The 27965-nt window shown below is 42.5% G+C and overlaps 1 protein-coding gene across 1 annotated transcript; it reads left to right on the top strand.

Annotated features, from left to right (window-relative positions):
- The first annotated feature begins 2465 nt into the window (after positions 1-2465).
- Positions 2466-21848, top strand: SMTNL2 (smoothelin like 2). The gene is made up of 9 exons (XM_059829315.1): positions 2466-2870; positions 10803-10890; positions 11639-11878; positions 12586-12639; positions 14234-14309; positions 15677-15847; positions 16422-16539; positions 17887-18038; positions 20304-21848. The coding sequence occupies exons 1-9, from the start codon at positions 2466-2468 to the stop codon at positions 20428-20430; spliced, it is 1431 nt and encodes a 476-aa protein (XP_059685298.1). The 3' UTR covers positions 20431-21848.
- Positions 21849-27965: the final 6117 nt, after the last annotated feature.

Below are 27965 nucleotides of genomic sequence, written 5' to 3'. Positions count from 1 at the left end.
TTTCCTGAGAGGATTTTATTGAAGAAAAAGAGCATCAGATACAGAGACAGGGAAGGAGAGCTGAACATCAAATTCCTAGTGTGATTTGGACATCAAAATCTCTTAGGTAAATTTAAGCTCTGAGAATCTGAGTGTTGTCTTTCCATCTTTGAATTGTATCACTTGGTTTGGGCTTCACTTCTGGTGTTTACTTACAATAATGTGTTTTGAGAGGCTTTTGGAGACTAACATATTCCCATGCTGTGTCCAGCTGCGAGAGCTCAAAAGGAGATTTCAAATGGGAACAGAAAGGTAGGTGTGGTTTTAGGCTACTGAAGTATGAAGCCAATTCTTCATTTGTGGCAGGGCAGAGAGACAGACAGAGTGAAAGTTGTACTTAAATTTGTTGTGAGATTAGGAAGTATCTGAATTGTTGGTATCCTAACCTGTACTGTAAATTGTTCTAAATGCATGAACGAGAGGCAGTTTTAAAAATACTAGGTTTTTATGATTATTCTGTGGTTGCTGAGTCTGCAAACAACAAAAGAATTTGATTTTCTTGGCTCTGCTACACCCTGCTGAGAGTGGGTTAAAATTTTCTTTCAAAACACCTTTTGTCAGAAAACTGAGCTTTCAACTAGATTAATATTCTGTGGAAAAGTGTCAGCTTTCCTTAGTATTGTAAAATATTGAAATCTTTACCATGGAGGGAAAAATATTTTCCAAAGAATTATGGTATTAGTACCATTAGGTAATAGCTGATAGCTGTGAGCTGTCAATTTTAATATTCACACACACATTACTGTTAGATAAGGTTGTATATGTTAAGAAATGACCTGTGAACAAGTGGTAATTGACTTCTGTTATTATTGCTCTAGGGTTTTACACATACTGACGTAAACCCTTTGCAACCTGGAGGTGGGGTTAAAAGTCGAAGCAGAATTTCTCCAACATTCCCTGCTCATTCTAGATTTACAGGCTCGGCTATTTGCTGCTGTGCGTTAAGAGAACAACTGTTGACTACCATTAAACGATGACTCCTTTCTGTAAGAAAGCAGTCATTACCTTGTAAGACAAGCATTTTTCTACAGCAGTGTTTCAATACTGTAAAATAGGTCCCACAAAAGAGCTTGGGGTAAGAGAAGGGGAGGGCAAAGAAAAGGAATGCATACAGTGGTACTGGAAAAAAGGAGGAGATAAGTTGGTATTTAAAGTTATCAGTAGCTTAGATAAATGGGTAAATACTACATACGAATACACACACATACACATGTCTGCAGAGGAGCATTAAGTTTGTACACACAAAAATTGTCAAATGCAAAAAGCTTTAAAGTACAGTGTGCATCTTTGTCCTGCTTCACTCCTGGAGGGTTCTGACACAGACCTGCAGGGATTGTCTCTGTAGCGTTCTGCAAACATCTGGGAGTCTAGGCATGCTCATAAATAGGCTAACTCTGATTGTGTAAATTTGCTTGAAATATCTTCCAGATTTCCTTCTCCTGTGAGGCTTTATGCAGTCTTGTGCTGCAGTAGGCAATAAAGAGTGTTCCCCAACCCGAGAGTGTTCCCCATTGTGGCTCTGGCTAGTTTGACAGAAATGAGTATGTCATCCTGCATGCACACACATTGCATCTGCTGGATGATCTGGCTGCTTGGTGTAAACGCCCATTGAGTTGCAGCCCACAGTGGGAAACTCTTGAGCGTGAGAGTGAGTATTGGTGGGTGTGTGTACAAGTTCGTGCGCATGAAGGGACATGTCAGCCTTCAGCGTGCATGTCTAAAGGCGCATGCGTGTGCATTTCTGTCTGTTCTCCCAGAGCCAATTCTCCTCTCCTTTGCCTCAGTGCTCCCCCTGGAAGAGATAAGCTGTGCTTACTTTGGCATCATCGCCCAAGCAACCCGGGAAAGACCAGATACTCACCCCTCCTCTCCTCACTCTGTCCCTCTCCTATTCCTCCCCGACCCCGTCTCCCACGCCCTCCTCTCCCTTCCCCTCACCGGCGCCGCGGCCCCGCCCGCAGCCCCCCACGCCCGGCCCTCTCAGGCCTTTACAGCACTGGGCAGCTGTGAACAAGCCAGTGCCCCCGCCCCCTTCTCCCTCCCTCTTACACCGTTGCCTCCTGAAATTACATCTCCCCCTTTGAAGGAGCATACGCTGAGCGGGGCGGCCCAGGCAGCCGCCGCGCTCCCGCGCGCGTTCCCTCCGTGCCCCGCTGCTGCGCGGCGCTGCCCAGGCGCCCCCCGCCGGGCGCGGCGCGGGCTCGGCGGGGCTCTTTCTTCGCACCATGAGAGCGGGCCGTGGCCCGGCGGCAACGGGGACCGGCCAGCGCGGGGGCCGGGCTTAGGGCCGCCGGGAGGCAGAGGGCGCCCTCCGAGGGGAGGAGAGGCGGCGGCGGGAGGGGACACGGCAGGGCGTCTGCTGCTAGCGGCTCCCGACGCACCCCCCCTCCCCGGCTGCGCCGCGCAGCCTGCGGTCCGCGGACACCATGGCCAGCGAGATCGAGGATCTGAACAGCCGGGAGGCGCAGACCGTCTGCGAGGCCCTGGGGCGTTACGAGGACACGCTACGGGGCGCCGTCCGGGAGATCCACGTGGACATCCAGGTGTTCAAGCAAGGGGTAGGCCGGCAGGTGGAGGAGGTGCTGCGCCTCGCCAGCCCCCTGGCACACACCGTCTCTGAGCTACAGCAAGAGAACCGGCGCCTGCGGGCGCAGCTGGAGCGCCTGTCTCGGCAGGTGGAGGCCCTCGGCCGGTCGGCGGGCCTGCCGCAGGAGTGGGCGGACGAGGCGGCGGGAAGCCCCCCGGCCGCGGGGCCCGGCTCTCCGGGACAGGGTTCGGCCGGCGGCAGGTTCTCCAGCCACGCCAAGCTAGCGGTCAGTGGCCGGAGCCAAGTAAGTGCTGGCCGCGGCCGGGGAGGCGGCGCGAGGGAGGGCCAAGAGGGTGCACGAGTGGGTGCTTCATGGGTGTTGCCAAGCCCTGCACTGGCATGGGGGAGCGGTTAGGGATGCGGGGCTCCTCTTTTGCAGTGTAGGGTCAATGGGCTTTTGAGAGGTGCTCTGAGAAATGGTCTTGGCCCTGATACCACGTGGGGATGTTCCTGATTATGGCACTGTTTGGGCAAACTGGGATCTTTGTTGAAGTGGTAGCAACCTGTCAGTTCACTGTGGTTAGAAGTAAGAAGAGAAGCTGAGGCAGTCTCAGCTATCAATACACATATGCATGTCAATAGCTGTGTATCCTTTCTGGACTCAATTCAGGGGGATCTGTGTGCCAGCAATGCTGTTTGCCAGTTGGCAAGCTCACAAAGGAGAACAACTCAGCATATAGCAGGCAGTAACGTGTTTTCCTAAGATAGTGACTTAGCATCCTGCAGTGAGACAGTTTAGCTGCACAACCACTGTCCCACAGTGCGGCAGCTCATCCCTGAGAGGTGGGCCTCACGCAAACCATCATGCTCTCCATGACCTAAACTAGCACAAACACACACATTACTCCCAGTGATAAAACTCTTTCTGCAGTGTAGTGGAGCCTTGTAACTTGGTGCATGGGAACCCCAGGTAGTGGGAAGCTCATCTGGCACTGAGACGTTTTGTGTAATACTTTTTCTATGTGCCCAGCTCTATGGAAAGAATTGAGAGGTCCTGTACAATCCTTGACACCACGAGGTGACAGCCAGACAGTACACCATGATTGAGTCACATAAAACTGTGTGATACTAGAGACTTGGCTGTCACAGATGACAGCCTATTTCATGTAATCTTGAGTAAGCCATGTCTTAAGGGGTCTTCAAGATTGTTGGAGCATGAGAAGTTGGTCTGTGGTCTGTCCAGGCTTTGGGGATGGAAAATAAAAGCTTGGAAATAAAATTCACTCGAAGTTAAATTGGTGGCAATGACCAGAGAGTCTGTATTGCATTCTAGCCCTTTTCATTCCTACTAACTCAAGAATGGGGGCATAGACCTTCCACCAGCTGGGCAAGTGAAAAGGTAAAGCTGCTGCTTGATGCATTGTTCCAACATAGTTGTGGCAACTGCTGCCTTTTCCCCCATGTGACAAAGATAAGCAGCACACACAGAACTTTCAGATCTGTTCCTTTTTATTCCATGGAGCCATCCATACTTGCTTGTATTGCAAGGAACAGAAGTGAGCTGAGTGATATGGAAGGAACAAGGGGCTGTGGTCCCTTACATCATCGCACCACTGCCTACATTGTAGTGTGTACTTCACGGTCTGTGAAAAGTCTTGCATCGAGGTTACGGCAATATCCAGCTTTAGGTATCAGTCTGCATTAAAGCATAGAATCAGCTCTTGTTTAGATTGGAACCTTCACACTTTGGTTTGAGGTTTCAGGGAAGATCACTTAAGTACTGATAGTTCTTCAGTGCCCTCCCAGCAATTCTCCTTGGAAGGTTGGACAACTTCCCGAGTTAGCATAGCTGACCGAGAAGGAATTTCAGTACCGAGAACCACAGGACATGCAACTAGAGCTACACACACCAAATGCCTGCAGTGAAAACATGATTTTGTGGGTAAGGCTCTGATGTGGCTGTGCTCAAATGGCTAAAGAACAAGCCTTGGTAGCTGTGCCAATCACCCAGATTTTCTGTAACGAAGAAAGTGTTCCCTCAGTTGCTTGCAATTTCTGGTTATATGACCAAAGCACTTGAAACAGAGTACCATAAATGACACTGTGTGTGTTTTCAGATAAATGAGTACCCGTGACAAAAGTGGTGACACTTCTAGCCATGGTAAATACTTCTGTAAGTATGAGATACAAGGAACAAATAATACTGACCTAGAAATAGTAGCAAATCAAGATGTACTGTCTTTCTCCTGAAAGATTTATTGGTTGAGTTCCTTTTTACTGTTTGGTTAATGCAGCGTTTATCCCAACAAAAAGCTGGGTTCTGTTGCCTTCAACATTTCTAGCAAAATACTTGGGATAAGGGTTAAGACCATCTTTTGCAGATTGGATACTGGAGATTCTGAGCATCTTCTGTGTCTGAACCATTATTTTCTAATATTGCTAGATTATTTTTCAAGGTAATTTGATTGAAAAAAGTGAAGCCAGGGAGTTGCAAGCATAGTTCAGAAGTAAGGGCACAAATCTCCTTTTAATTCTAATCTTGAGGCAATCTCTGCTTATGCTGTCCTTGAAACCTGGTATACAACAGTCTAAGTGCTGATTTAGGTGGAATTTTAAATGGCCATTAGCCACTGTGATTTGGAGCTGAGTCTTTCTGGTATTTTGATGCCAAACTTTAATTTGGCTCTCTAACCAGGCCAGAATCTGAGAGCTGCTTTTGCAAAGGTGGAAAATAGGGTATGATTGAAGAATTCATTTTAAAGTGGGATCCTGGAGCCATAACTGCACTACTGAGGATTTATCCCTCACTAAGCAGTTTGTTGCTGCTTGTCATCCTTTGTAGTCACTGATGTCTCTCTCCTACCTGCCTGTGATTGTTAGAAAGGAAGAGTTTTGACCTTTTTTGTTGATCAGATCTTACATTTTGGCTGGAGCTTTATCACTTATGATCTTTCCATAGTGTTTGTGGTTGAGCATGATGCCTTTGTGAACAGGGAGGGCTAAAAATACTGTAAGGGTGTTCTGTTTTTATACTGTCAGATGAGTTTCTGTACAGTGTGGACAGACTGCTGCAGAGGACCTGCCTGCAGTGGTCAAAGCAGCAGAGAGACGAATAGCTGGCTATGACCACCTGGGAAGATGTAAACAAATATTACCCATTGGTATCTCTCTGTGGTGACCTGATGGCACCCAACGGTTAGTCAGCCTGGGGGTAACTGCATAATGACCTGGGGTATACAGGCAGGGAGATTAAGTGATCCAGCAGTCACCTGGCATTACATACTGTGATTCTAAACCATCTCAACTCCTATATTTGATAAGGGAAGTCCAATAGTTCCATTTCCTTCTTATTATTCTCTTACACTTCCTGCAGGTGTCCTTTTGGAATGGTGGCATTCCAGGGTTGCCTTGATCCTTATCTAGATAATTTTTTTTGTTGTTTGGTTTGTTTCGTTTTAATGCACCGTAACATAGCTGTGGGCACCTGCTAAAGCTGCCAAGGTAGAATTGTTCCCTGCTGTCCATTTTTACCCAGCCTTGCTTCAAAAAAGGTTCTGTGAAAAGTGCTTCTACTGTTTTTCTTCAGTGATTATTCCATGTGCAAAAGCTTTCCTGATATGCTCATGGTGGTCAAGGCATTTTCTTCAAGCTGCAGGGTCAGTTACAGATAGAGAATACCTGTGTTACCTGACAGACAGTGGCTTTCTAGTAGAAGAATTAAGGGGTCAATGTGGTGCAGTTCTTGCTGGCATCTAGCAGCCTTGTTTGCATTTCCTCACACATTTCATCATTCCCCATTTCTTATGTATCAATGGTCTCTTTATATGCAAGGAACAGAGCATCAAATCTTGCCTTGCGGAAGTCAGTGGTAGTTTTGCTGTTCACCAAAGTGAAGCATCAATTTCATCCAGCATGTGTAACAAGAGAGGGAGGTACCTCTCACAGATGAACAGCATTTCTACGTCCAATGATTTTTATCATGACCCTTTTGATAATTGGTGCTTTTATGAAAGACTTTGGATGACTGAGATCTCTCATTTGAGAGAGAGGAATCTCATTTGTCTGTCATTCTTTTACAAATTGACTTTCTTACAGGCAAAAGCTTGAAGATGTAACAGACATGTACCTTAGAGGCTCAGAGAGGAAATAAAAATTGTATTTCTCTCTTCTTTCTATTCTTATTATCTGGTACTTGTTATGAACGCATGGAATTTTCAGTACTGGGTTATAGTACTTGCATGTTTTATATTAGCTTCGAGTTAGGATCTCCAAGGTGTAACTTCTTTGCAGTGAAGGAGGAATTCCAGCAGCCCTACAACTACGGAAAGTATTATCACCCTACGTTACAGGGAGACTTCTGAGCTACAAAGAGATTAGTTTGAAGAGCAAGTCTGAGTAAGACACGCAAAACATTAGTGTTAACTTTCTTTTCTTCACCAGTTTCTCATCGTGGTGTTGCTACGTGAGTTGTACAAATAAGTGCTTCTCATTATTACGCACAGATATAGGACTCTGTCCCTCTGCTATTTACAATCTACGTAGCCAGTGTTGACAGAGGAAGTATTGTTATACACATGGCTTTGTCAGAAGCTTGGCATCTCCAAACAAAGTGGATTTAAAAGTACTTTAGCCTGACACTGCTAAATGCACGGTAGAATCTGATCCCAGATCCTCCCAGTGTCTTATCAGCACATCGGCCTTCCCTGTCCTCCAGCCTGGTATCAGTTTCTTCCCCAGCACTGTTAGCCAAAATGTGGTAATCAGGTTTGCATAAAATAAATTAATGCAGCACCTGTCACTGCATTAGGAAGCCAGTTCAGTGTGTAGGATGCTACACGATCTTTGCAATGACCACCTCATTTGACTGTTTTGCTCACTCTCACCCCCCCAGCTTATACAGTAGATTCATGTTTACAGTCAACACAGGCGTTCCACGCATTGAGGTCATAATGGCTGACACATTCTGCCACAGTTCTAACTGCATGCCATGGATACATTCTAGGGAGCTGCATTAGCTGTGCTTTACATTTCAGTTCTGGATATGGGCAATAATTGTTGACTAGGATCTCAATTACACTAAATACAGCAATAAATGTTCTGAACCCCTGATTCTGCGTGGTTTGTATAGTCAATATTTTGTGTATTTTTCACAAGTTAATCCTGGCAGCTAGTGATAACTGAATTTACTCATGCATAGTACCTTTTTCTTGACAAATATAGATGTTTAAAAATAATTTTATTTTCACAAATTAAAATATCTGGATACAATGACACAGATCCAGTTTAGCAGCAGTAAGTCAGACTGTGTATGGCATTCTCTGTGGGGATAGCAGATGATATAAAAATGAAAAATATTTTTGATTATCAGGAGAGACAAATGTTATTTTAAAGAAGTTGTTCTTCTGGTGATGTGTTGTGAAAAAATCCTGCAGACTAGCTTTGCAAAAGAGCTCATCGCTCCTTTTGGGCCTAAGCTGGGTAACTGAAGAGTGCAGCTTTGTTGGCTGTGAGCTCTTCTAAAAACCTGTCTGCAATGAAGCCTCTAAATGGGAGAGATCCCACAAAAATCATTGGAGCCTAGACAGCTAAACTGTAGTGCTTTTGCTTGTAAGAAAGTTTTAGATGCTGGGAAAGAGTGGGGAAGGTGAAACGTTCAGAACGTCTCAATCTAGTTTATTTTCCTTTCTTTTTAAATAAAGATAGTGGAAAATGGAAGCAAAAGTTCTCCTTGTTCAGATTGATATACTGAACTTCATTACAGATTTGATTTGTAGAACTTGCAGTGTATCTTAAGGCAGGCTAACCTAGCTGTGGAATGTACATTCTAACTCCCAGCAATCTTAGGTGCACCTGAAGCCTTCATTGGGCATCAGTGGAAATCTGTCAGTCTTGTTAATGGGGCTATAAGCAACATTGTGCTAAAACATAGTGTTGTGTGTGGTTGGTTGTTTGAGTGGTGGGGGTTGTTGTTGTTGTTTTTTAAAATTAAAAAAAAAAGCAGCCCCTCATGCATTGTAGTGGTAAACACACTAAGGAATGTCTTGGCTCGTCATGTAACCTCTGTGCTCTTATCTGGCGGAGCATGTAAGTGCATATATAACCCCAGGAAGATCATAGACTTAGAAACTAGGCAAGAGAATTAAAGGAAAGCTCCTGGCTGAGAAATTTTTAAAAGACGTCTTTTCTGAGTGTACATCTTCCACATTTTCCAGAAGTCTCCAGTCCTCTTCTGAATTTTGTATTGTTTTGTTTGAAAATCATATCCAGGTGATTTTATCTCTTTTCCTCACCTAGTGTAGAAAAAATTGATGGGAGAATCTGAACCCCAAGTTAAAAAATAGTATATGACCCAATATAATGAAATACACCAAGCTGAGCTTTAAAGACATTTCACAGTATCTCAATGTCTTGCTGCCATTCCTTTCTGTGTTTTATTATATTATATCTTTGTAAGACACTTGCTTACAAGGCAGAAGGTCCTCATCTTGAAGTCAGGTTAATGGGGTTTTACCACACTTTAATTGTTTCTCCAAATTATGCTATAGTCTTGAACAGCCTGGATACCGATTGTGATCTGAGAATGTAGGGTCCAAACTTAAAGTCAAGAGAAGGATTTTCCTCAACTTTAGTAGTGTAGGTGTGAAGCTCAAATTCTGTCATGTACACCTGTGTTCCATTGAAATCAGTTGGAGGTTGACACTTAAATGGAGGATCAGAATCTAAGCCCACAACTGTATATGCTTATGACATAACTGTATTTAGGCTGCCTTACTGTAATCTAATACTAGTTAACAGATTCTTAGCGAGATCTCAGACCATAGTTACCAGGAGTTGACTGGGATTTGTACTTGAGGTAGTGAAGGTTCTGGTATCTCAAGTAATGGATATTAAAACAGTCTGTGCACTCTGCAGCATCTAACAAGATTAAACGCTTTTAAAAAATTTCCAAGGTGCGTTAACATTGTTGTCTGGTGTTCTTAATTAAGGTTGGATGAGTGTAAACAGATGCATGGTAAACAGCAGACAAGTTCCAAGAAACTATTTGTGTTGATTTATCTTGAATTGGTCATATGGTTTCTGTATTTTACATGAGATATATTTTTCTACCCTGTGAACAAATTATTAGAATAATTTTTGATGAAGCTATGGAATAAATAAGTAAAATCAAACCGCCAGTTTGCTCCATATTTCCTGTGTACGAAAAGCAGAGACAAATTAAGTTATTACATGCACACACCCTGCTTCTTTCCTTTTCTGTTATGTTCTGTTGTTTTTATACTTACTTGCAATATAAAATCTTTTTCAGTATCTATCTTCAGTCTTTCTGTCTTAAAAAAACCCCTAAAAAACAAAAAACCAAAACTTGTTTGGATTGCATTTATAAGAATTTTGGATTATGTTTATAAGGACATATTACAGATTTTTTTAATTTATTCCTAAAATTTTTGGCCAATCTCGTAGTTAGATATCTGTCTAGAATAAATTAAAACTTTGTTATGGACTTTGTGTTGGGGAATTTCACTCTACTGCTTGTATATGCTGCTGCTTGGAAGCTATGTTTTTTTTAATTTAAGTAATTGTGTGTCTGTGAAGCAGTTTCTTCTTTCTTCAGTTCCTACAGGCAAGAATCACATGGTTCCTCATGACTTTTTGCACACCCACACACATACACAAACCAACCAAACAAAAAAAAAATTCTTGTCTGATTTTTCTGGAATTATATTGGCAAACATTATGGGAAAAATTGGTGCTTTTCTCAGAAAAAATCTGTCCTTACAGAAGTTGCAGGTTATAATGCAGCTTTAAAGTTCTAGGATCATACTTACTTTATGTAATGCTTTTACAATATGTTATCAGAATGTAATTTTTTCTGCAGCAAACAGAAAAAAACTGCAGAGCATTAAGCGTTTTATTTAATTTCAGTCTCTCCACTATTGTCCGGAGTCTTCTGTTTATCACCTTCGTAGTGGATGGTGATACCTTTATCTAACAATTGCGGAAGACCCCTCCTAGGTGCATGGGGGCTGTGAGGACAAGTATGTGAAGATTGATACAAGTCCTGCATTGCCACTGCTCAGTTTGCAGGTTTGGCTTTTGGGGTTAGATAATTGTTCCCTTCTTGTATTGTGGTCACTAGCACAAGGAAGACCTGTTCTTTGCAGGTGTTTCTGGATATTCTTCTAACTTGTGCTGCTGTTCGAAATTTAGCTGTCGTGTCTGTTGTTTGTTCTGACAGAGTGTAGACCTGGATGACCACCACAAACCTGAGTTTAGAAGAGTTTTTAGTTCTTCCATTATTGAAAATGGGCATCAGTCTTCATCAGGTAGGAACAGGACATGAAATGAAGTAGCACTACTTGTAAAATACCTGATCCTGACATTCATAGAGCAGCTGTCACATGTTGAAAGCATGAGAATCTGCTATGGTTTCAGCATGGATATTGTACTGTGGCACTGATACCATTTAACTTTATTTCCTAATTAGGTATTTAACTTTTAAACTTTATTGTTCAGCATGCACTATGGTGTTTCATAAATTAGAGACTATTACTGTCACATTATCTTGGGGCACTAGTGATAATAAGGCCGGCTACTCTGGGTGCCATTGTAGCCTTGCGTCCCAAAACATTTTGCAAATTACCGGTCTGCTTCCATCATCCTTCAATGGAGGAAGGACTTACTGTCTCCACTTTAGAGAAAACTGAGGCACACAGCATTTCATAAACCCATGAAAAGAACAAGAATGCCGACTCCTAACCCATGGCAGGAGATTGGGGGTGGGGGCTGCACAGAGGAAGAGGAGGAGCTTAATAAATGCAGATGCTTGTGGATTAATGATCTGAAGTTGTTGTTCTTGCTGAGATTCATGTAGGACAGGTATGATCGCTGCAAGGATCGCTTACACTAGGGTTGTTTCTGCAGTGTGCTGTAAATGGTATAATGTCCCACAGGGAGAGCTAGGTGGAATAATTCCAATGACTTGTAAAATAAAGTTGTTGCATGGAAATTGGTTTGTAACTTTCTTACAAATCTGCAAATAAATTTACCTCCTCTCTGCTTTTTATTCGCTAGGTCATGCAAAAGTCTCCCATGAACTGACCTCTTTTCACATGTCAGACTCTTCCCCTGAAGCCCATGCCCCTGCAGTCACCTTACAGATGCCCCACCTTCCTGTTACTGCAGTAACCAGGATATCAGAGAAGTTTTCAGGAGAGACCATCTGTTCAACAGGAACAACTAATGCGTCTGCTGGCCTGCTGGGACAGAGCAAGAGCAAAAATGCAATGGCAGTGAAAACTTCCAACCAGTCAGGTAAAAGAGACAGAAATAATTTGTTTGCTGAAGCTATGTCCCATTTCTTTACTTCAAGAAATCGGTGCTATGGGAATTGTCCTGTGACCTAGTGGTAATTATGAAACCTCACTTCTGTGGCTACGTATCCCATGGTGGAACACTCTGATTTAGAATATTGTGGGTCCTAGGTGGAGCTTTAGGCTATAATGTCACATCTGCTGAGAATTTTTGCTGCCTAATATAATTGAGTTCATAGTGCAGCCTATCCTCTAGCACAGTTACTGAATAAGTATCTCTTCAATGTGGCCAGCTGTTTTAATGAAACTTGCAGGAGTTTTTAGTGCTTTAAGACCTGAGGCCCCTTGAGAAGTTAGGCATGTATTTGGCTAACGGATTCAATAGTCATTTGGAGGGAGGAATGACTGACAGCAGACTGACACATATACACAAGTCAGAGTGACTGCAGAATCTTATTTATATCTAAATTGAGTTTAAAAAAAATTTAATTTCATTCATATTGAAGTCATTCATCTTTGAGCTGTATTTCGTATACATTTAGTGATAGTAACACTTGCAGTTCAAACTATATATATGGGTAAGAAGTTACCAGATGGAATTGCCAGCAAGAGATAGGGATTATTTGCAGATTATTCTTTCAACTTTTATCTTAGTAAAGCTAAGAATGTAGCAAAGCCTTCCTTTTTCTTTTTTTTCTGCTGTTTCAGTGAAGGCTTGGAATTCAAGCACAGTGAGAACAATGGGTTCATCTGCCACTGGAGGTGAGTGTTCCTATCGGCGTGTCCTTATGCAACACAAATTGAGAGGGATTCCATGCTCCATGTCTGGGGGATTCAGATGTGAGCATGTAGTTCCGATTAGTAGGTACATGGTAATATTAAAATTGCTGACAAGGCTGCATGCAGATTCAGTTTCCTAGGTATCATGGAAACTCGTTCCACTGTATCAGATTCTCAGTCAGTTCAAAGTGAGGGGTACTTACCCTTATTTGCACAGTGGTGTACATGTGTACTGTTAGGCAATCTCTGCAGTGGAAACAATAGGTGCCAGAAAAGTGTGGCAGAACAGACAGCTTGAACAGTGAAGATTTCAGCTGACCAAGTGAAAACTGTGTCTGAACGCTAGGTAATGGCAGCTGGAAAGTAGTGGGCCTACCCTATGGATGTTGAAGCAAATTCCTTTGAGCAGAATAGCAGTAAGTAGTCTCCTTTCTATATGAATGTGTCAAAGGACAAAATGCCTTAAGGATTTTCAATTTCAATCGAAATAGATGAGTCGGGCTCTGTCCAAAAGTACTTCTGATTGGTGTCACCAGGCTGTTACTGTCTACAAAATGTACTGGCATTTCACAGTGGTCTCACGTGTCAGTTTAGCAAAGATGTAGCTCATCCAGAATAGGCATTACACTTCCTCTCAACTTAAAACCTCTGAGATTTGCACAAATGTCTGGCAGTTGTTCATGGTCCCAAATTTGTCACATCTGTATACTGGTATTTACCAGGGTGTTTTTCGTGAGAAGTCTAGCTGATCTGGATCCCTTCTACAAGCAGTGGGGAGAGTTCAGCATTTTCAGAGAGTGATTTGGACATTGATCAGGCTGGATTGCTTCTAAGATGCCAGTATTTCTTCTATGTGTATAGAAGGATCCTTCAATAAATGAGTTGCTGGCTTATGCAACAAGTTTGGACTTTAGTGTGTTAAATCTGGGCAAGCCACTCTGTTGTTCTGCATTTACAGAGCATAGCTGGAGTCCAGAGCTGGGCTCTAAGAGGCAAAGCACAAAAGGTAGAACCTCAGGGGTGGGGGGAGGAAGATGCAAAGTTAGTTTTCAGCCACCTTTGCAACCTTTGGAGTGTGTTCTACTTTACAAACAAAAACATTTCCTGGTGGAAATTAGGTAATTTAAATTATGCTCTCAATCATGGCAGACTTCCCAGGACTCCGTAAGTCTGTCAGAATGACTGTTGCAAGCTGAGCTGTAGCACCGTTTCTTCCGTTCACTGAAATGTCCATGGCAGTGTGCCCTCCTCTCAGGTCTGCACAACGGCCTGAAATGATCCAGCCTTCCCGATGCAGTTTTATCAAAGGCATCCTCTCACAGCCCTTTCTGGTATGTTTATATGATCCTTGCTCCAGTGCAACAATTTTGCAGAGGGATTGAACCCCTGTGGAAAATCCCTCCCCAGCTTGTTAGCTCATACTGGAAGTTAGACAGAGGCCTGCAGCTTTTCACTGTCATGAGTAAAGATCAACGCATGGCTACCTATCAGGAAATAATGGTTTGAAAACGTATGAGGAAAGGGGATAAAAGAAGTTTCTGCCCTGATGCATCTTGTCTTTCCTGCTTCTATACAGAGAATACCACTTCTGTCGCTAAGTCTGTCTCAACTGCGAGCTGTGGGACGAGTAGTGGAACCAAAACTGGTGAAAGGTATGTGTTTTTCTTGACACTTTTTTAGGCCATTGTGGTCAGTATAGTCTCAAGGGACAGGTGTTCTGCTGGTTTGGAGAACAGGTGAGTCCCAGATGCTGTATTTTAAGCCTGCTAAAGGGTGTGAGCTTTCCTGAGGGCTATGTGGAACAGACATGGGAAGGGATAAAAATCTTTTGTAGAGCAGTTTAAAGCAGACCTGATTGTAGATTTCAGCATTGTTACAGTGTTAGTCAGTAAAACTCTCAGTGCCAGCGGTGGATTTGTTAGGAGGAGCAAGTTGTCAGGCCCTTTGAAAACACACTTAAAAATACTCAGCTGTGTTGAAATTTGTACTTGGGGCTTATTTTTGGAAACCAGCATATGACTGCCATCAAACATCCTTAGTTTGGCTAGCCTAGAGTTTAGTTCGTAGATAAATGCCTTGCTGAGGACTACTATACATTCTTGATTAACTCAGGGTCGCAGTTGCTTAGTGTAGGATTACATGGTATCACAATTACTACTGGCATGTCCAGGCATCCTCAGCATGCAAAATATCCATCAGGAAGAATGGGAGGGTAGCCAATTTAAATCCCTTAAATTGGGCTTGCATCAGCCTTGAAAATTATCCCAAATTTGGCATTATATTTCTTCTGAGTTAGTTCCAACATCAGCACTTCGATATTTGAGTCAAGATACACTGAGCACGCTAGAGAACTTGCTATCAGATCTGACCTCCATCTGTACCAGAAATTAATGTGTGACACTGATGCCATTGCTCTTTGCCTCAGTTTCCCCACCTCTGTCATGGGGAACATTTCCAAATGCGATGTGTGGCTTACTTCATCAATACTGATGAAGTGGTTTATGGCTCAAATAAACACAGATTAGAACATAATCCTATATTTCTCGATCAAATTACCAGCTTGCAGTCAGTGAAGCAACACTGACATGAGCTCAGGATTCTGTGTAGTATAAGTAAAAATTTCAGAACTAATTCCTAAATTACTCTTCAAGTTCCTTTTTTAAAATGTGACTTACCCTGCAGGAACCCTAGAGTTGGAAATTAAAGGGATTTAGTGCTCCTTTTCTTTTTTCTTAAGGGTGTCTAATTGTTGTTCTACTCAGTGCTGTAAAGCATTTGTGACTTGTCCAGCTATGTCTCATTTGTAGAAGTACCTTAGACTCTTCTATACTTAAGTGCTGATTTCCATCAATAAAACTTTGACTTTTACTTAAATTGCTTTTTACTCATTCAGGTCCTTTTGAAACAGCTGTTTTGGGAGGTTTAGAGCAGGCAACAGTTGGACCTTTATGCTGACTCCTGGCACTGCAAAGAGTTACTTTTTAGTTAACCGCATACTTTTCATGTTATGTTTCCCCAGTGCCACCGACAGTTACTGTGATGTGACCCCCAGCTCTCACTCCTCTCCTCCCACTGTACATCGCCAAGCTGAAAGGAGGCGAGAACTGGTGCGGTCTCAGACGCTCCCACGGACTACAGGAACACAGGCCAGAAAAGCGCTTTTCGAGAAATTTGAACACGATGGTGGAAAGTACGTCACACTCCTTGACTCCAGAATGGGTTTGTTAATGGGAAACTAATTTGTCAGTTATTACCAGCAGAGGACAGCTGGGTGGGAGGAGACTCTCTCAATACAGGATTTTGAGCTAAGGGACAATATGAGGTCACGTATAGCTTTGCTGACTTCACAGACTGAGCCCTGGAAATTCCCAGCTACAGATTCCTCTGGCTTTGGAGTGCTTCAGCTGAAGAAGCAGGTGCCTTTCATCAGGACAGAGTGCTGTGAAAGCTGCCTTCTCCGTCATTGTAAGAGACTGGGAATATAGTGACTTTCTGTTGCCATTCATTAAGGACAAAAAGCGTGGACTGTTCTTTATGCACCATGATGCGGGTATCATTTAAAAAGAAGAGGGCTTGGAATCCTGGCTCTAGTGAAATGAAAATGAGTTTTTCTTGCAGGACCAACAAGTTGAAGTTTCAGCAACGTGTTTCTCAAATATCATCTGGACAGGGGCTGACCTGGGCAAGGTTGCATAGATGTTGCTGACAAGTAGGTTAAAGTTTTTCTAGAATGTAATTTAATCTGATCTCTGTTAATTTTCCAGAGGAAAAGGAGAATCCAGAGCTAAGCTGAAGAGGTCGCAGAGTTTTGGGGTTGCCAGCGCTAGCAGCATTAAACAAATTCTGTTAGACTGGTGTCGCTCAAAAACCATAGGATACAAGGTGAAGACATGCTAGCACTTTCAGCTCTCTCTTTTTCAGGAGAATTTGCCAAAAAAGCATACTCAAAAAGTGAATGTAAAACATGCTAGACAATGAGTTAACTTCCTCAAGGTCATCAAGTTTGTGTGGGTAATGCAAACATCATGGTTTGCATGGGCAGCACTGCAAGACAGTCAGTGATTGCATGAGTGAGATCTGTATGTCTGTCAAAGCAATGCACTAGTGTTTGTCTGAAAGCCTACATTTTTGTGCTTATGGATATAGACACTCACAAATTTTTTTCTTGGTTTCAGGCTGTGATTTTTGCATTCTCATTATATATGGCAAGATCTGAGTAACATTTTGCCAGTATGTGGAGACTGGCCCTTTTGCTACACAGCAAACCAAAGTACTCTCCACTGGTAATAGACAAGTGAACGTGTAGTAAATGTTTGAGGTTGAATCACACGGTGTTAGTGAGCTAATTTCTATGAGGTAACATCAGTGTAGCTAAGAGAATTCAGCAGTTGAAATTTCAATAATTTTACCTGGCCTTAAACTGCAATTGCCAAAGCAATTTCCAGGAGAGAAAGAAATGTTTTTTTTCTAGGGTTTTTTTTGTGTAATGTTTTTCGATGTTACTGTAAAATGTACATTATTATTGCTGAACTTTATAAATTATAGTATACATAAGCAGAGCTAGTGAAAATTACTGTTAGTTGCTTACTAGAAAAGCTGGGGCTTGAATCTTATATGATGGGAAAGTAGCATGAGACAAGAGCCCAAGTATGTTTCTTTTCACTGTGGCAGCTGAACGTAACAACAAGCATTTGTTCTAAGAATCAGGTTTTGCAGTAGACGTCATTCTTCCTGTATTTCTACCTATCTGTATGTAAACAGGCATTGAATTGGACCTTACTGAAAAGCACAGCAAGCAAGTATAGTCTTTATCTAGTGTTACAGCCACAAAATGAACCGTTCTTCAATTATAAATACTTCACAGGGATAAGCAGTGTCCTTATTTTCTGCAGATACTGAGCTTGGTGCATTGGCCCTGCTCCAGAGCTCGCTGACGTTGACAAGATTCTTCCCAGTATTTTCAGTGGGCTTTGGATCAGGGACCCTGACTGTTTGTCTGCTTTGCATCTGGGCATTTCAAGCAAAAGGCTTTCATTGCTGAGCATGCAGTTTTTTCTCAGAACACAAATAATGTAATGGATATACAAAGAGGGGAAGAAAAACATAAAGCCTGTGCTCTGCTGCTTTGCTTAGCGGGAGAGAAGAACCGAAAACTGCAGTCAGCAAAAGCGGCTGCTTTTCCCTGTTCTCCCTTGCTGCATTAACATGCGTGTTTTTTTGTGATGACAGCACGTTGATCTCCAGAACTTCTCCTCAAGCTGGAATGATGGGATGGCATTCTGTGCTCTTGTGCATTCTTTCTTTCCTGAAGCTTTTGATTATAATAAGCTTGATCCCGCTAATCGCAAGCAGAACTTTGAGCTGGCCTTCACCATGGCTGAGTGAGTATCACATTAGATCTCTGTGAGTGCTTCCAGTTCAAGTCTAATGCGGCTGTGCAGCAGTGAAGAGTTTAATAGTTCTTCTTGTAGATCCTATATCCCTAGCTTACATGTGTCATGACAGAAAAGATAATAAAACTCTGCACAGAGAATGCATAGAACAGGAGACTTGGTGGTCTAAAATCAGAGGTGGTTTTACCAGGCACAGGATAAATCACTGGAGTCCCATGTTCAGGTCTTTCACAGTCTTCAGGCAGTACTTGAATTCTGCTTTCTCACCTATGTGATTCTCACGAGCCTTAGCACTGACACACTAAACTTGAGAAATCAGCCTCATGAGTTATGCTTGGACAGAAGACAAAAAAACCCTACTTCTCTTTGTGTTTGGGTTTTTTTTTTTGGGGGGGGGGTTATTATTTTGTCCAGAAATAATGAATGATTCTTAATTAATTTGCCGATATCAATCATAAAAAAGAAATTTGAATTCATAGAGCACAAGGCATCCAACGTTAACTGACAGTCCACAGGAACTGGACAAACAACTTGTAGTTTCTTAGCCAATCTCACCTGCTTGATACCTGATTTGAATTTGAGGCATGTTAATATATCCACCCAGCCTCTCTGTAAAAATGGTGACCCCTGAACGGCAGGGAGCAAGTAGATTAACTTTTTGGAATTGGGTTTTGTGGGAGGGTTCACCTCTGTCTGTGCGTTCCTTTGGTTGAACAAGAATGAAGGTTGAACTCGGTCTAAGCAGAGTTAGATCAAGGCTGAGGGCTTCTCAATATCTCAGCCTGGTAACTGCATTTTTGTAAAACGGACAGAGCTAGTACCATCAGTCACACTGCCCTAATCCTTTTTGCTGTAGTATACCAAGCAATTAAATGATAACTTGTTTGTTAAAGTCGTTATGAGTGTGTAACTTTTTTGACCCAGTATCAACATGATTCTTATTTGCTGTTTTGTTTGACTCGTGTAACAGTAAGAACACTCCATGCAGTATGCATCTGGGTTTGGTACGCTCTTTCCGAATCCTAACAGGCTGTGGGAATACACGGCTAAAGTTTCCTGCAGCTTCTGATACAGCTTCAAACACCGATACCACCACACTGAAGCTCTAGGGTTCTTTCAGAGTGCCTTTTTTTTTTTTTTTTTATTATTAAAGCAATAACTTACAGAACGGGATTTGCCATTTGCCATTCCAGAAAAAAGCTTTGAAAATTCTTACCATATGTTGGCTTTCCGTATTAGAGCCCCTAGCAAAGGAATTCATTTGGGAATTACAAGTGTTTTATATATGTATATATAAAAAATTTTGTTGCTTGTCAGTGAGCTGAAAGAGATTCTATGACACTTCTAGGTGGCTGATCTCTAAAGTAAAACTATCTGCAACTCTCAAAGGAAAGTTGCAGTGTTTTTCTATCTCAGTTTGTGTATAACGGTATAGGGGAGAACAGAAGACAGTGTGCACACAACAGTAAGAAACATTAGGTAAGAGGTATCTACAGAAATGACTACTTCATAGCTGTGATTGCCTTTAAACTAACTGTTCTCTTCTAGTGCCAGAAAAGGCTTTTCTCTTAGTTATTGCTGTTCGCCCCAGTGTGAGCTCTGCTGATCAAACTGCTTCCTGCCCCTGTGATTTTTTTATTTTTTTTTTTCATCCTAGGCCTCAGCAGATCTGTTCCTTTCTGGTGGTCCAGATCTCAGTCAGGCTTCTGCTCTCCAACCTGATCATCTGGGATTGTTGTCCAAGTTACTCACACCTTGAAGATACAGGGGTAGTGGAAAACAAGCCATCCACAGCCACATGGGCCTTCACTGGCACATCTCATCTCTTCTTATGTTTTCACATTCTTTTGGAGCTTCCTATATAATAACCAGAAAAACTCATAATTAGCAAACTCGCATGACCCTGCTTACTGAGACTTAGGCAGAGGAATGTGAGTTTGGGCTATATGCTACAGATACCAGGGATGTCAACGGCAGTCAACAGGGGGCAAAAAAACACCCTACAGGGCTTTGGATCAGATCCCAGTATAGAGGAAGAGAGGGAAAGAACAGGAATATTCCATGGTCACAAAAATAACAATCTCCAACCTAAGCCTAACCATTTAATTGTGAAATGAAATGTTGTTGATAAACCTCAGGATTTCTTAAATGCCTCAGTGATGCTCAAATCAGAGCAGCAAATGAATCTTGGAAGTAGTTACAAGCCTTAGATTTAACTCTTGATTTGCGGTATCTGTTTTATTATTACTATAGGAAGATGGCTCACTGCGATCGTCTGATAGAAGTGGATGACATGATGGTGATGGGTCACAAGCCAGATCCCATGTGTGTCTTCACATATGTCCAGTCTCTATACAATCATCTACGATGCTTTGAATAAAACCATCGACACCTCGCCAGCCAGAAGGGTCAAGTACAGTATACTAATGGGAGGAGTGACATTTTGCAAATGAAACCTAGTGTTTTCCCTTGCTTTTTACTGTCCCTTTGCTTACATTCAACTGCATGGCTGGCTGACTGAAGTGTTGCTGAGCAGCGCCCCAAAGTGTTGATCACATCAGCATGTCAGTAATATAGGAATATGTTTGAAAAAGACAAAAAAACATAGGGAAAGGCAAATGCTGTCATTTTGGTGCTAGTAGTAGGTTGTATTTTTAGTATTCTTGTGTTTAAAGATCACAGGAAGCTAATTTGCTGCTCCTATCTCTGTTAGGCTGCAGACACAGTTTTATGCAGTGATAGGTAACTCTGCTACAAAGGTGTTCCCTCTTAAAATGCAGGTAAAACTCCAAAGGATAGCACCTTCAGTTCCACTTCTCTGTTGAGCATAGCACAAAAGAAATAGCAGATGGACTAGGAAAATTCCATTTAGCAAATAATAACCTGGAGTACTCAACCACCAGGGCAGTATTGCCTCTCCTCCAACCCTATTCCCCCGTCTCCAGCTTACATGCACACACACACATCAAACAGGCATTGTTCTGTTCTCTTAAAGCAGAAAGAGAACATAGCCTCTTACCTGCTGACTGGGGCAACAGATAACTACCGTGTTACACAACAGCGTTTGTCTGTAATGGTCAAATCTAAAGTGATTTGCTTAGAGGCTTGCTAAAGCCTCTCCTGGCAGTCCTGGATTAACTTCTTGATTGTGAAGAATAGCAACAGCTGGGGCTGTTCTGTATATGAGATTGTGTGTTTGCATGATTTAGGATTACAGGAAAGGGGGGAGCTAGCAAGGTACAAAATCCTTTTAACAGTTGTAATAGAAGCAAGACTGCAGTGCGCTTTGACCTGGACTCTGAGGGAGAGCAGCTCTCCAGTGTGGACAGGAATTAAGTCCTTATGACTTGCTCAGTCCTCATGCTGACTCTGAGCTGGACAGGCAATATGCCAAAAAAGTATGAAAGATGTGGGAGTTTTGAAATGCCTTGGACTAGTTTCTGTTTTCAGTTAAATTAGCATTAAAACCACAATACAATGGGATTATTCCAGTTTTACTGGACAAAAAGGTCATGTGTCACCCTTTCTGGTTTTCTCTTTGATAAATCAACAGAGCTTTGTTTTCACAGTGAATGTTAAAAATGAAATTACTAAAAAAGCATACTTGAAAAAAAAAGAAGCCTTTTATTTCTTTCCCAAGAACAGGCTCATGGAAAGTAAAAACTGAAAGCCATGAGCCCTCTGTTCATGCTAGAGAATGTTTTTTTAACCTGCATCTGTGCTTTTTGTAGATATTTGTAAAGATGACTTTGGTTCTGTATTGATGACCATTTATAATAAAATATGTCAAACACTCTTCACATTTACTGCTTCTCTTTAGAATGAAGTGACAGATAACAAAGTAAAATCAGTGAAAAGAACCCAGAGCTTTTGCTTAGAAAATTTTTGTTCTAGTCATGATTCTGTATGCTCCGAGTTTCAGTTTAAAAAAAGTACAGAAGTTCAGTGGCATTTGGAATAGGATTTTAGTTCAGCCTGCCTTTCTAGTGAAGTTTACTTAAGAAACCATGAATGAAGCAACCACTTCATTAGCAGTCTCGGGGGGGGGGGGGGGGGGGGCAGGGGGACGAACCCAAACACCAAAAGTGTACAAAGGTAAAGTATAAGTTAACTGCTCAAGGTCTGGATCATCAAGTTCTGTTTGAAGTGTAGCTTGGCTGTTGCTATGACATTATGGAAACAGTTTGAAAGACACTTAAATGCACATCTTAATGTAAGTACCTGAAGGATGCTTGGTCAAATTAGCAGGATCCTTGGTATTGCTGATCTCGCAGCTTTAATGCAAGTGGACAGAGGTTGGGTGGTCTGTTCGTATTTGTCATGTGACTGCCATTGTCTTCAGTTTTTGACTTTGTCTTGAATGACCATAATTCTGAGGAGTAAGTGTGCACCTGTTGCTCTACCAAATGCACTGTATGGGTAAACACACTGTACTTGTGTTTTGGAGAAGTAATTAGAGTAAGCATCATGAGAAATCTGTCCACAACTGGCACATGCAATACACGTATTTACAGTCTTACAGCAGAATACTTTTCATTGACTAGCAGAGCCAAGTTCCATTGTAGCTACAACACAAGGGGCAATACTGACTTTACACATCATCTTCCTTCACAGTCCAAGATCATGTATGATTTTCCTGTGTGATGTGAGTGCTAAAGACAGTGCTTGGCCAATTTAGGCCTAGTAGCAAATAATTACATGAAGGAAGTTTTAGACAGTAAAATTACTGCCAATTCATCAGGGGGAGTTTATCATAGAATCATAGAATGGTTTGGGTTGGAAGGAACCTTAAAGATCAAGAAGTTTACATCCTTTCTATAATTTAGCTTGTTTTCACAGCTACCCAGAAGCTATTCCTACAGGTTTTCTGAAGTCTTCCCACTTCAGAGAGGTGATGGTAAAGATACATGGTACTTCCCAGCAAACTGACTGCAGGGGAGTGGAAGACGAAGCTGATTTTAACTGCTGGTGGTTCGTGTGTAAGAAGAAGATGGAGGTGGTGCTGCGACATAATTTTAGAAAAACCTACAGCTTGATGCATTAAGAGAAGAAGTCTGATCTATGTGAATAACCTTGACTATTAGATTGTATGATTAAATGAAATTTAAGTATGTAATGTATGCCCCCTGCTGGATTTTTTAGTATTTTTAGTTCAAAAAAAATGCAGAGTGTGTATATATGACAATAAATGTGTTTACCATAAGTGATAAAGAGAACAATATATTAAGTCGGCAGAGTATATGTTTCACACAGATGGACTGTTTCCTGGTTTTTCTAATGTTTCTGCACTGTATCTAAAATTCAGTACTGTCTTAAGGTGGTTTATTGGCAACTTGATCCTAATTTAAAGGCTAGATCAATTCATTCTGTGCAAGGTTTTCAAAATAATCTCCGTAGAAACATCACCTACTTTTTAAAATTAGGTTTGCACATAGGTTCCCACAGTAGGTAAGTCCTCCTCCTTGAAAGGACAATAATTGGATGGATACCTTTCATCACTTCTCCCTTTGTGTGACATTTCCAATGGTGTTTAATCTACACATATGCTCAAACCAGTGCAAACTCTTGGATGTATGTAATTAGGTATAAAACTAGCCCACAGGGTTCAACCTGCATCATTAATTTAAACCTGGCCTGGCTTACAGAGATAGGTTTAAAGCGTCCAAGATAAAAGTTGGTGTTGCTTTATGTAAGGTGCATCTAAAAGCCACTTTTAGTTACGCTAAAATCGCTCTGTCTAGCTAAAGCCTCAGCGGAATTAACATAGAACCATGGAATGGGTTGGGTTGGAAGGGACCTTTAAAGGTCATCTAGTCCAAACCCCTGCCATGGGCAGGCACATCTTTCACTAGGTCAGGTTGCTCAGAGCCCTGTCCAACCTGACCTTGAATGTTTCCAGGGATGGGGCATCTACCACTTTTCTGAACAACCTGTGCCAGTGTTTCGCCACCCTCATCGTAAAAAATTTCTTCCTTATATCTAGTGTAAATCTACTCTCTTTAGTTTAAAACCATCACCCCTTGACCTATCACTACAGGCCCTACTACAAAGTTTGTCCCCATCTTTCTTATAAGCCCCCTTGAAGTATTGAAAGGTTGCGGTAAGGTCTCCCCGGAGCCTTCTCTTCTCCAGGCTGAAGAACCCCAACTCTCTCAGCCTGTCTTCATAGGAGATTATTCCAGACACTAGTGGAACACCAGAATTCAGACCTGTTACATTAGTCTGCTTTGCAATTTCAGCCACATTGAAAGCAAGCAGTTAATGATGCTGCAGCACCAGCATAACCTAGAGAATTCTCCCACTTCAACGCACTGGTACAGCAGTTTGGATGACAGTTTAATCCTCTGAAGAAAGACGCTATCTATGGTATTTTTAATGCATCTACTAAGCAACATGGCAACGCATTTAATTTAGATCTAGTCTCATTAATGCTGGTTATTTAGACTCCTCCATAGAAAACACAAGGTATTTTTCCAGACTCTGAAGACTTTGGCCGCTTCTTCATAAATAATGAACCCAGTTTCTATGTCCAGACACAATTCACCAAGGTGAGGAAGTGCTCCTTTGTAAAATCCTTTACAAAGGCATTAGTATGGGACGTGGTACGAGAACAGCAGTTCAGCAGCACAGACGTTGGTGTTAGCTTACCAATACTGCTCTGCCGACGAGGATTTGCTTTTTCGTCCAGCTGTAACTGTGCTTGTACATGTTGTGTGCGAAAGGCAGTGCCGATTTCGATATACCCAGCGCTGCCACCCGCACAGGTCACAGTAGAAAGTATTACGCGACCCACCGCTCAGCGATGAGGACGACGCTGCCCACACGACCCTGCGCCACACGCGTCGGCCCGTGCCCGCTAGCGAGACGCGCGCGGGGCGCGGCTGCGGAGGCAGCCGATTGGCTGCGGGCAGCCAACGGCGGCTGGGGCGGGGGGGTGGAGGGGGGAGATGGCGGGGGCGGGGAGGCGTTGTACTGCGCGCGGCAGCAGCCCGGGCGGCCGGGCGGGCTCGGGGCGGGGGGTGGGAGCCTTTACGTGCGTCGGCGGAGCCCGGCCTGCCTCGGGGTCATTTTCTCCCCTTGTAAATTGTTAGAGGTTTTCAGGAATTAACAAGCTTTCTCAGTTGCATTCCTTCCTAAATTGTCCTAATTGCTGCGTCGATTTTACTTCTGTTATTTGACGAACAGCGCACTGGTTGTCAGCCTCAGGAAGTCTACAATGGTTTAACCCCTGAAACCCATCTGAGGTAAAAATGAAACTTTATTACGTCGTTTAATTCATATTGAAGGATCAGTTGTAAATTTCGTATTAACAGTTTGAAAGGAAATAATCTTTGACGGTAAGCTAAGAGGAACAGATTTAGGGTTGATAACTACAAATGAATTATTTTACTATGGTGTCACTCCAAAATTGGGTTAGGACACCATCAGATACTGGGGTTTCGGAACAAAACTGCATGAAGTCCCACGGGTCTCACAAGAATGTCTGTGAGGACCATCACTCAGGGATTCCCTAGCTCTCAAAGTGACTGAGCATGTTTTCAGAAAGAGAACACGTTAACTGTTCTCAGCCGCTGTTCAGATATCTCCGCATTTCAGGTTACTACGAATCATTTTGTCATCCCTCTTTAATTTCTTCTAAATACTTCTAAAAGCCTTGGAATGTTACTGAGAGTACAGATAATAAAATTCTGTGGAAGATGGCTAACATGCAGCCTGATAGATATTCTGTGGCTCACTGCTGGCCAAAGTAAACCTCTGTTCAAACTAGTTTTGAGTTTAGATCTACTTAAGTCATTGGGAATCTTTCAGTTATTATGGAAATGGCTCCAGTTCCTGCTCCAGCTGTTCATGTGACAAAAACTACTGCTTTCAACTGACTCATTTTAGCATGTTATGTTAAGACTCTGTTAAAAAAATATTCATTGGGGAAAAAAGTGTATCTAGACCAAGACGGGGGGGGGTCCAGAATGTACAAATCAAGGGACAACCCATAGAAGCATTGCTGTCTTGTACACATAGTTGCAGACTTCATGTGTGCAGTACCATATAACTTGATTTACAGGTCTGCCTCAGTAGTGGTCTATGTCACTGATGCTGATCAGTGTTCAGTGTTCAGCCTAGTCATAGTTTTGCTTTGCCTCATGAATCAGGAGCCTTCTGAGTGTCTGTGACCACAGCTTTCCATCCTCCTGCATCAGTTAGCATATATTGTTCATCGTCCTTGCTTGCCTTGCACCCCATTCTCTGCTGCTTCTTGAATCTCTAGGTCCTTCTCCTCTCAGGCTAATGGCTTCAGTTCTAATGTCAACCCTGTCTTCTGAAGCCTGTATTTTTCTTTGGCTAACTCTGAAATACCTGCATTTTTCTGTAAGACAGTGTTTCTTCAGCTAAAACCCCTTTTTTTCTCTTCTGGAGTACATGCAGATCTCTGTTTACACAGCAACTGGCATGAGAGGCACTATAGTTACCAGTTTTAACGATCACTGAGAGAATTTAGCTACTGTTTGAAATTAAAGATTATCAGTAGCTTTCTAGCTGTCACTGCATTGTATTTGCAGCCAACAATTGCAGTTGCTTCCCACGTTTCTGTCTTGGACCAGCTAAACTGTTTTTGGCCAATGCTACTTGCTTTATCACTTTGCAATCTCTTTGAACCTTGTTGGGAACTCTGAGAAACCCTGCTCTGATCTAAACTACGTAAGGGCTATATGGAGGGGGCATAACTGTACTATCTGATGTAATGCTCTTTTGTCTCCTTCGTTTCTTCCGTCTGGCTTCTAATCTCTTTTGTCCCAGGCAAGAATATAGTTGCCACAAAGATGGAGCATACTGCTAAGGATATTTTATGACTGATGTTTTAGTTAGCTAGGGACTTAATGTGCCTTTCATATGCTTACACAATCTTTATGCGTTTCTGCAAAAAATAGATTAAAAAAATCACTGTCCGAAGCTGTGGGAACTATCTCAATTAATGTACAAAGAATACGGTTTTATTTCCAGACAGATCTTAATGAGGCATGGGTGAAAGGAAGCACCTCTGGCTTGTGTGTGCTGTGCTTCTTCACCTGTTGTAATAGCAGAAGGTTGCTAGAGGCAGCGTTGCTGTTCCCACAGCAACCGGTTTGTTTTACCTTCCATGCTGTTCTGAGCCACCTCCTGGAATGTTTAGTTACACATTTAAAAAGAAACTATGTGCTGCTGCGGAGATTGAGTCTGGAAGACACTTGGGAGCAAACCCCCCCAGTGAACGGGAATTGAGGATGTGGCATCTAGCCAGGGTTTGACTGTGGGACCAGTCCAGGCTGGGAGCAGTATCAGCCAAGAGGTGTGTGAGGGAGAAAGGGGACTGTTTTAAGGGTACCTGTGCTGGAGTGTGGGCAAAGCTGTGTGTTGCTGAGGAGCAGATGTGTGCATTTGGGGTGAGGAGTTGTCTCAGGAACACTGTATGAGCATAGTGCAAGAATAGGAAAGTGGATAATCAAACTGCTGTGACTTTGCGTATATTTTGGGCATTGGTTTCACGCTACGTTAAACCAGTGTCCCCAGTATACTTTGCTCTTTGCTCTGCTTTAGCCCTTCCTAGGCTTTTCCATTTCCTCATTTACCTGCTGTATTTCCTCCTTCAGCTTTTCAGGTCCTGTTTTCTCTTTTTTCTTTCTAATGCCCATTACATTTCTTTTTTACAACCTAGAGCTCATCCACCTTTACAGCCAGGTGTTTACTTCTCCAACCCATGGGAGACAATTTATCTTTTGTATTTGTTCACTTTTTCTCAGTTTTCTGTGATTGTTCATTTAGTAATTCCATCCTTCCTCACAGGTGTCCTTTTCTTTCCCTTCTCTTCTCCCACCTATCGCAGACAGCCCATCTTGCCTCTCAGTTCCACTTTCAAGCCTCTTACTCTCTCCTCCTAGC

Source organism: Gavia stellata, chromosome 25, assembly GCF_030936135.1.
Source record: "Gavia stellata isolate bGavSte3 chromosome 25, bGavSte3.hap2, whole genome shotgun sequence".
NCBI lineage: Eukaryota > Metazoa > Chordata > Aves > Gaviiformes > Gaviidae > Gavia > Gavia stellata.
This window is presented reverse-complemented; position numbering and strand designations above follow the sequence as displayed.

Bases quoted from the DNA above. Each gene is read 5' to 3' on its own strand.
- SMTNL2 (XM_059829315.1), top strand. From the start codon at position 2,466: ATGGCCAGCGAGATCGAGGATCTGAACAGCCGGGAGGCGCAGACCGTC. The intron at 10,891-11,638 runs GTAGGAACAGGA...TTTATTCGCTAG, and splicing joins TGGGCATCAGTCTTCATCAG to GTCATGCAAAAGTCTCCCAT. The intron at 12,640-14,233 runs GTGAGTGTTCCT...GCTTCTATACAG, and splicing joins GGGTTCATCTGCCACTGGAG to AGAATACCACTTCTGTCGCT.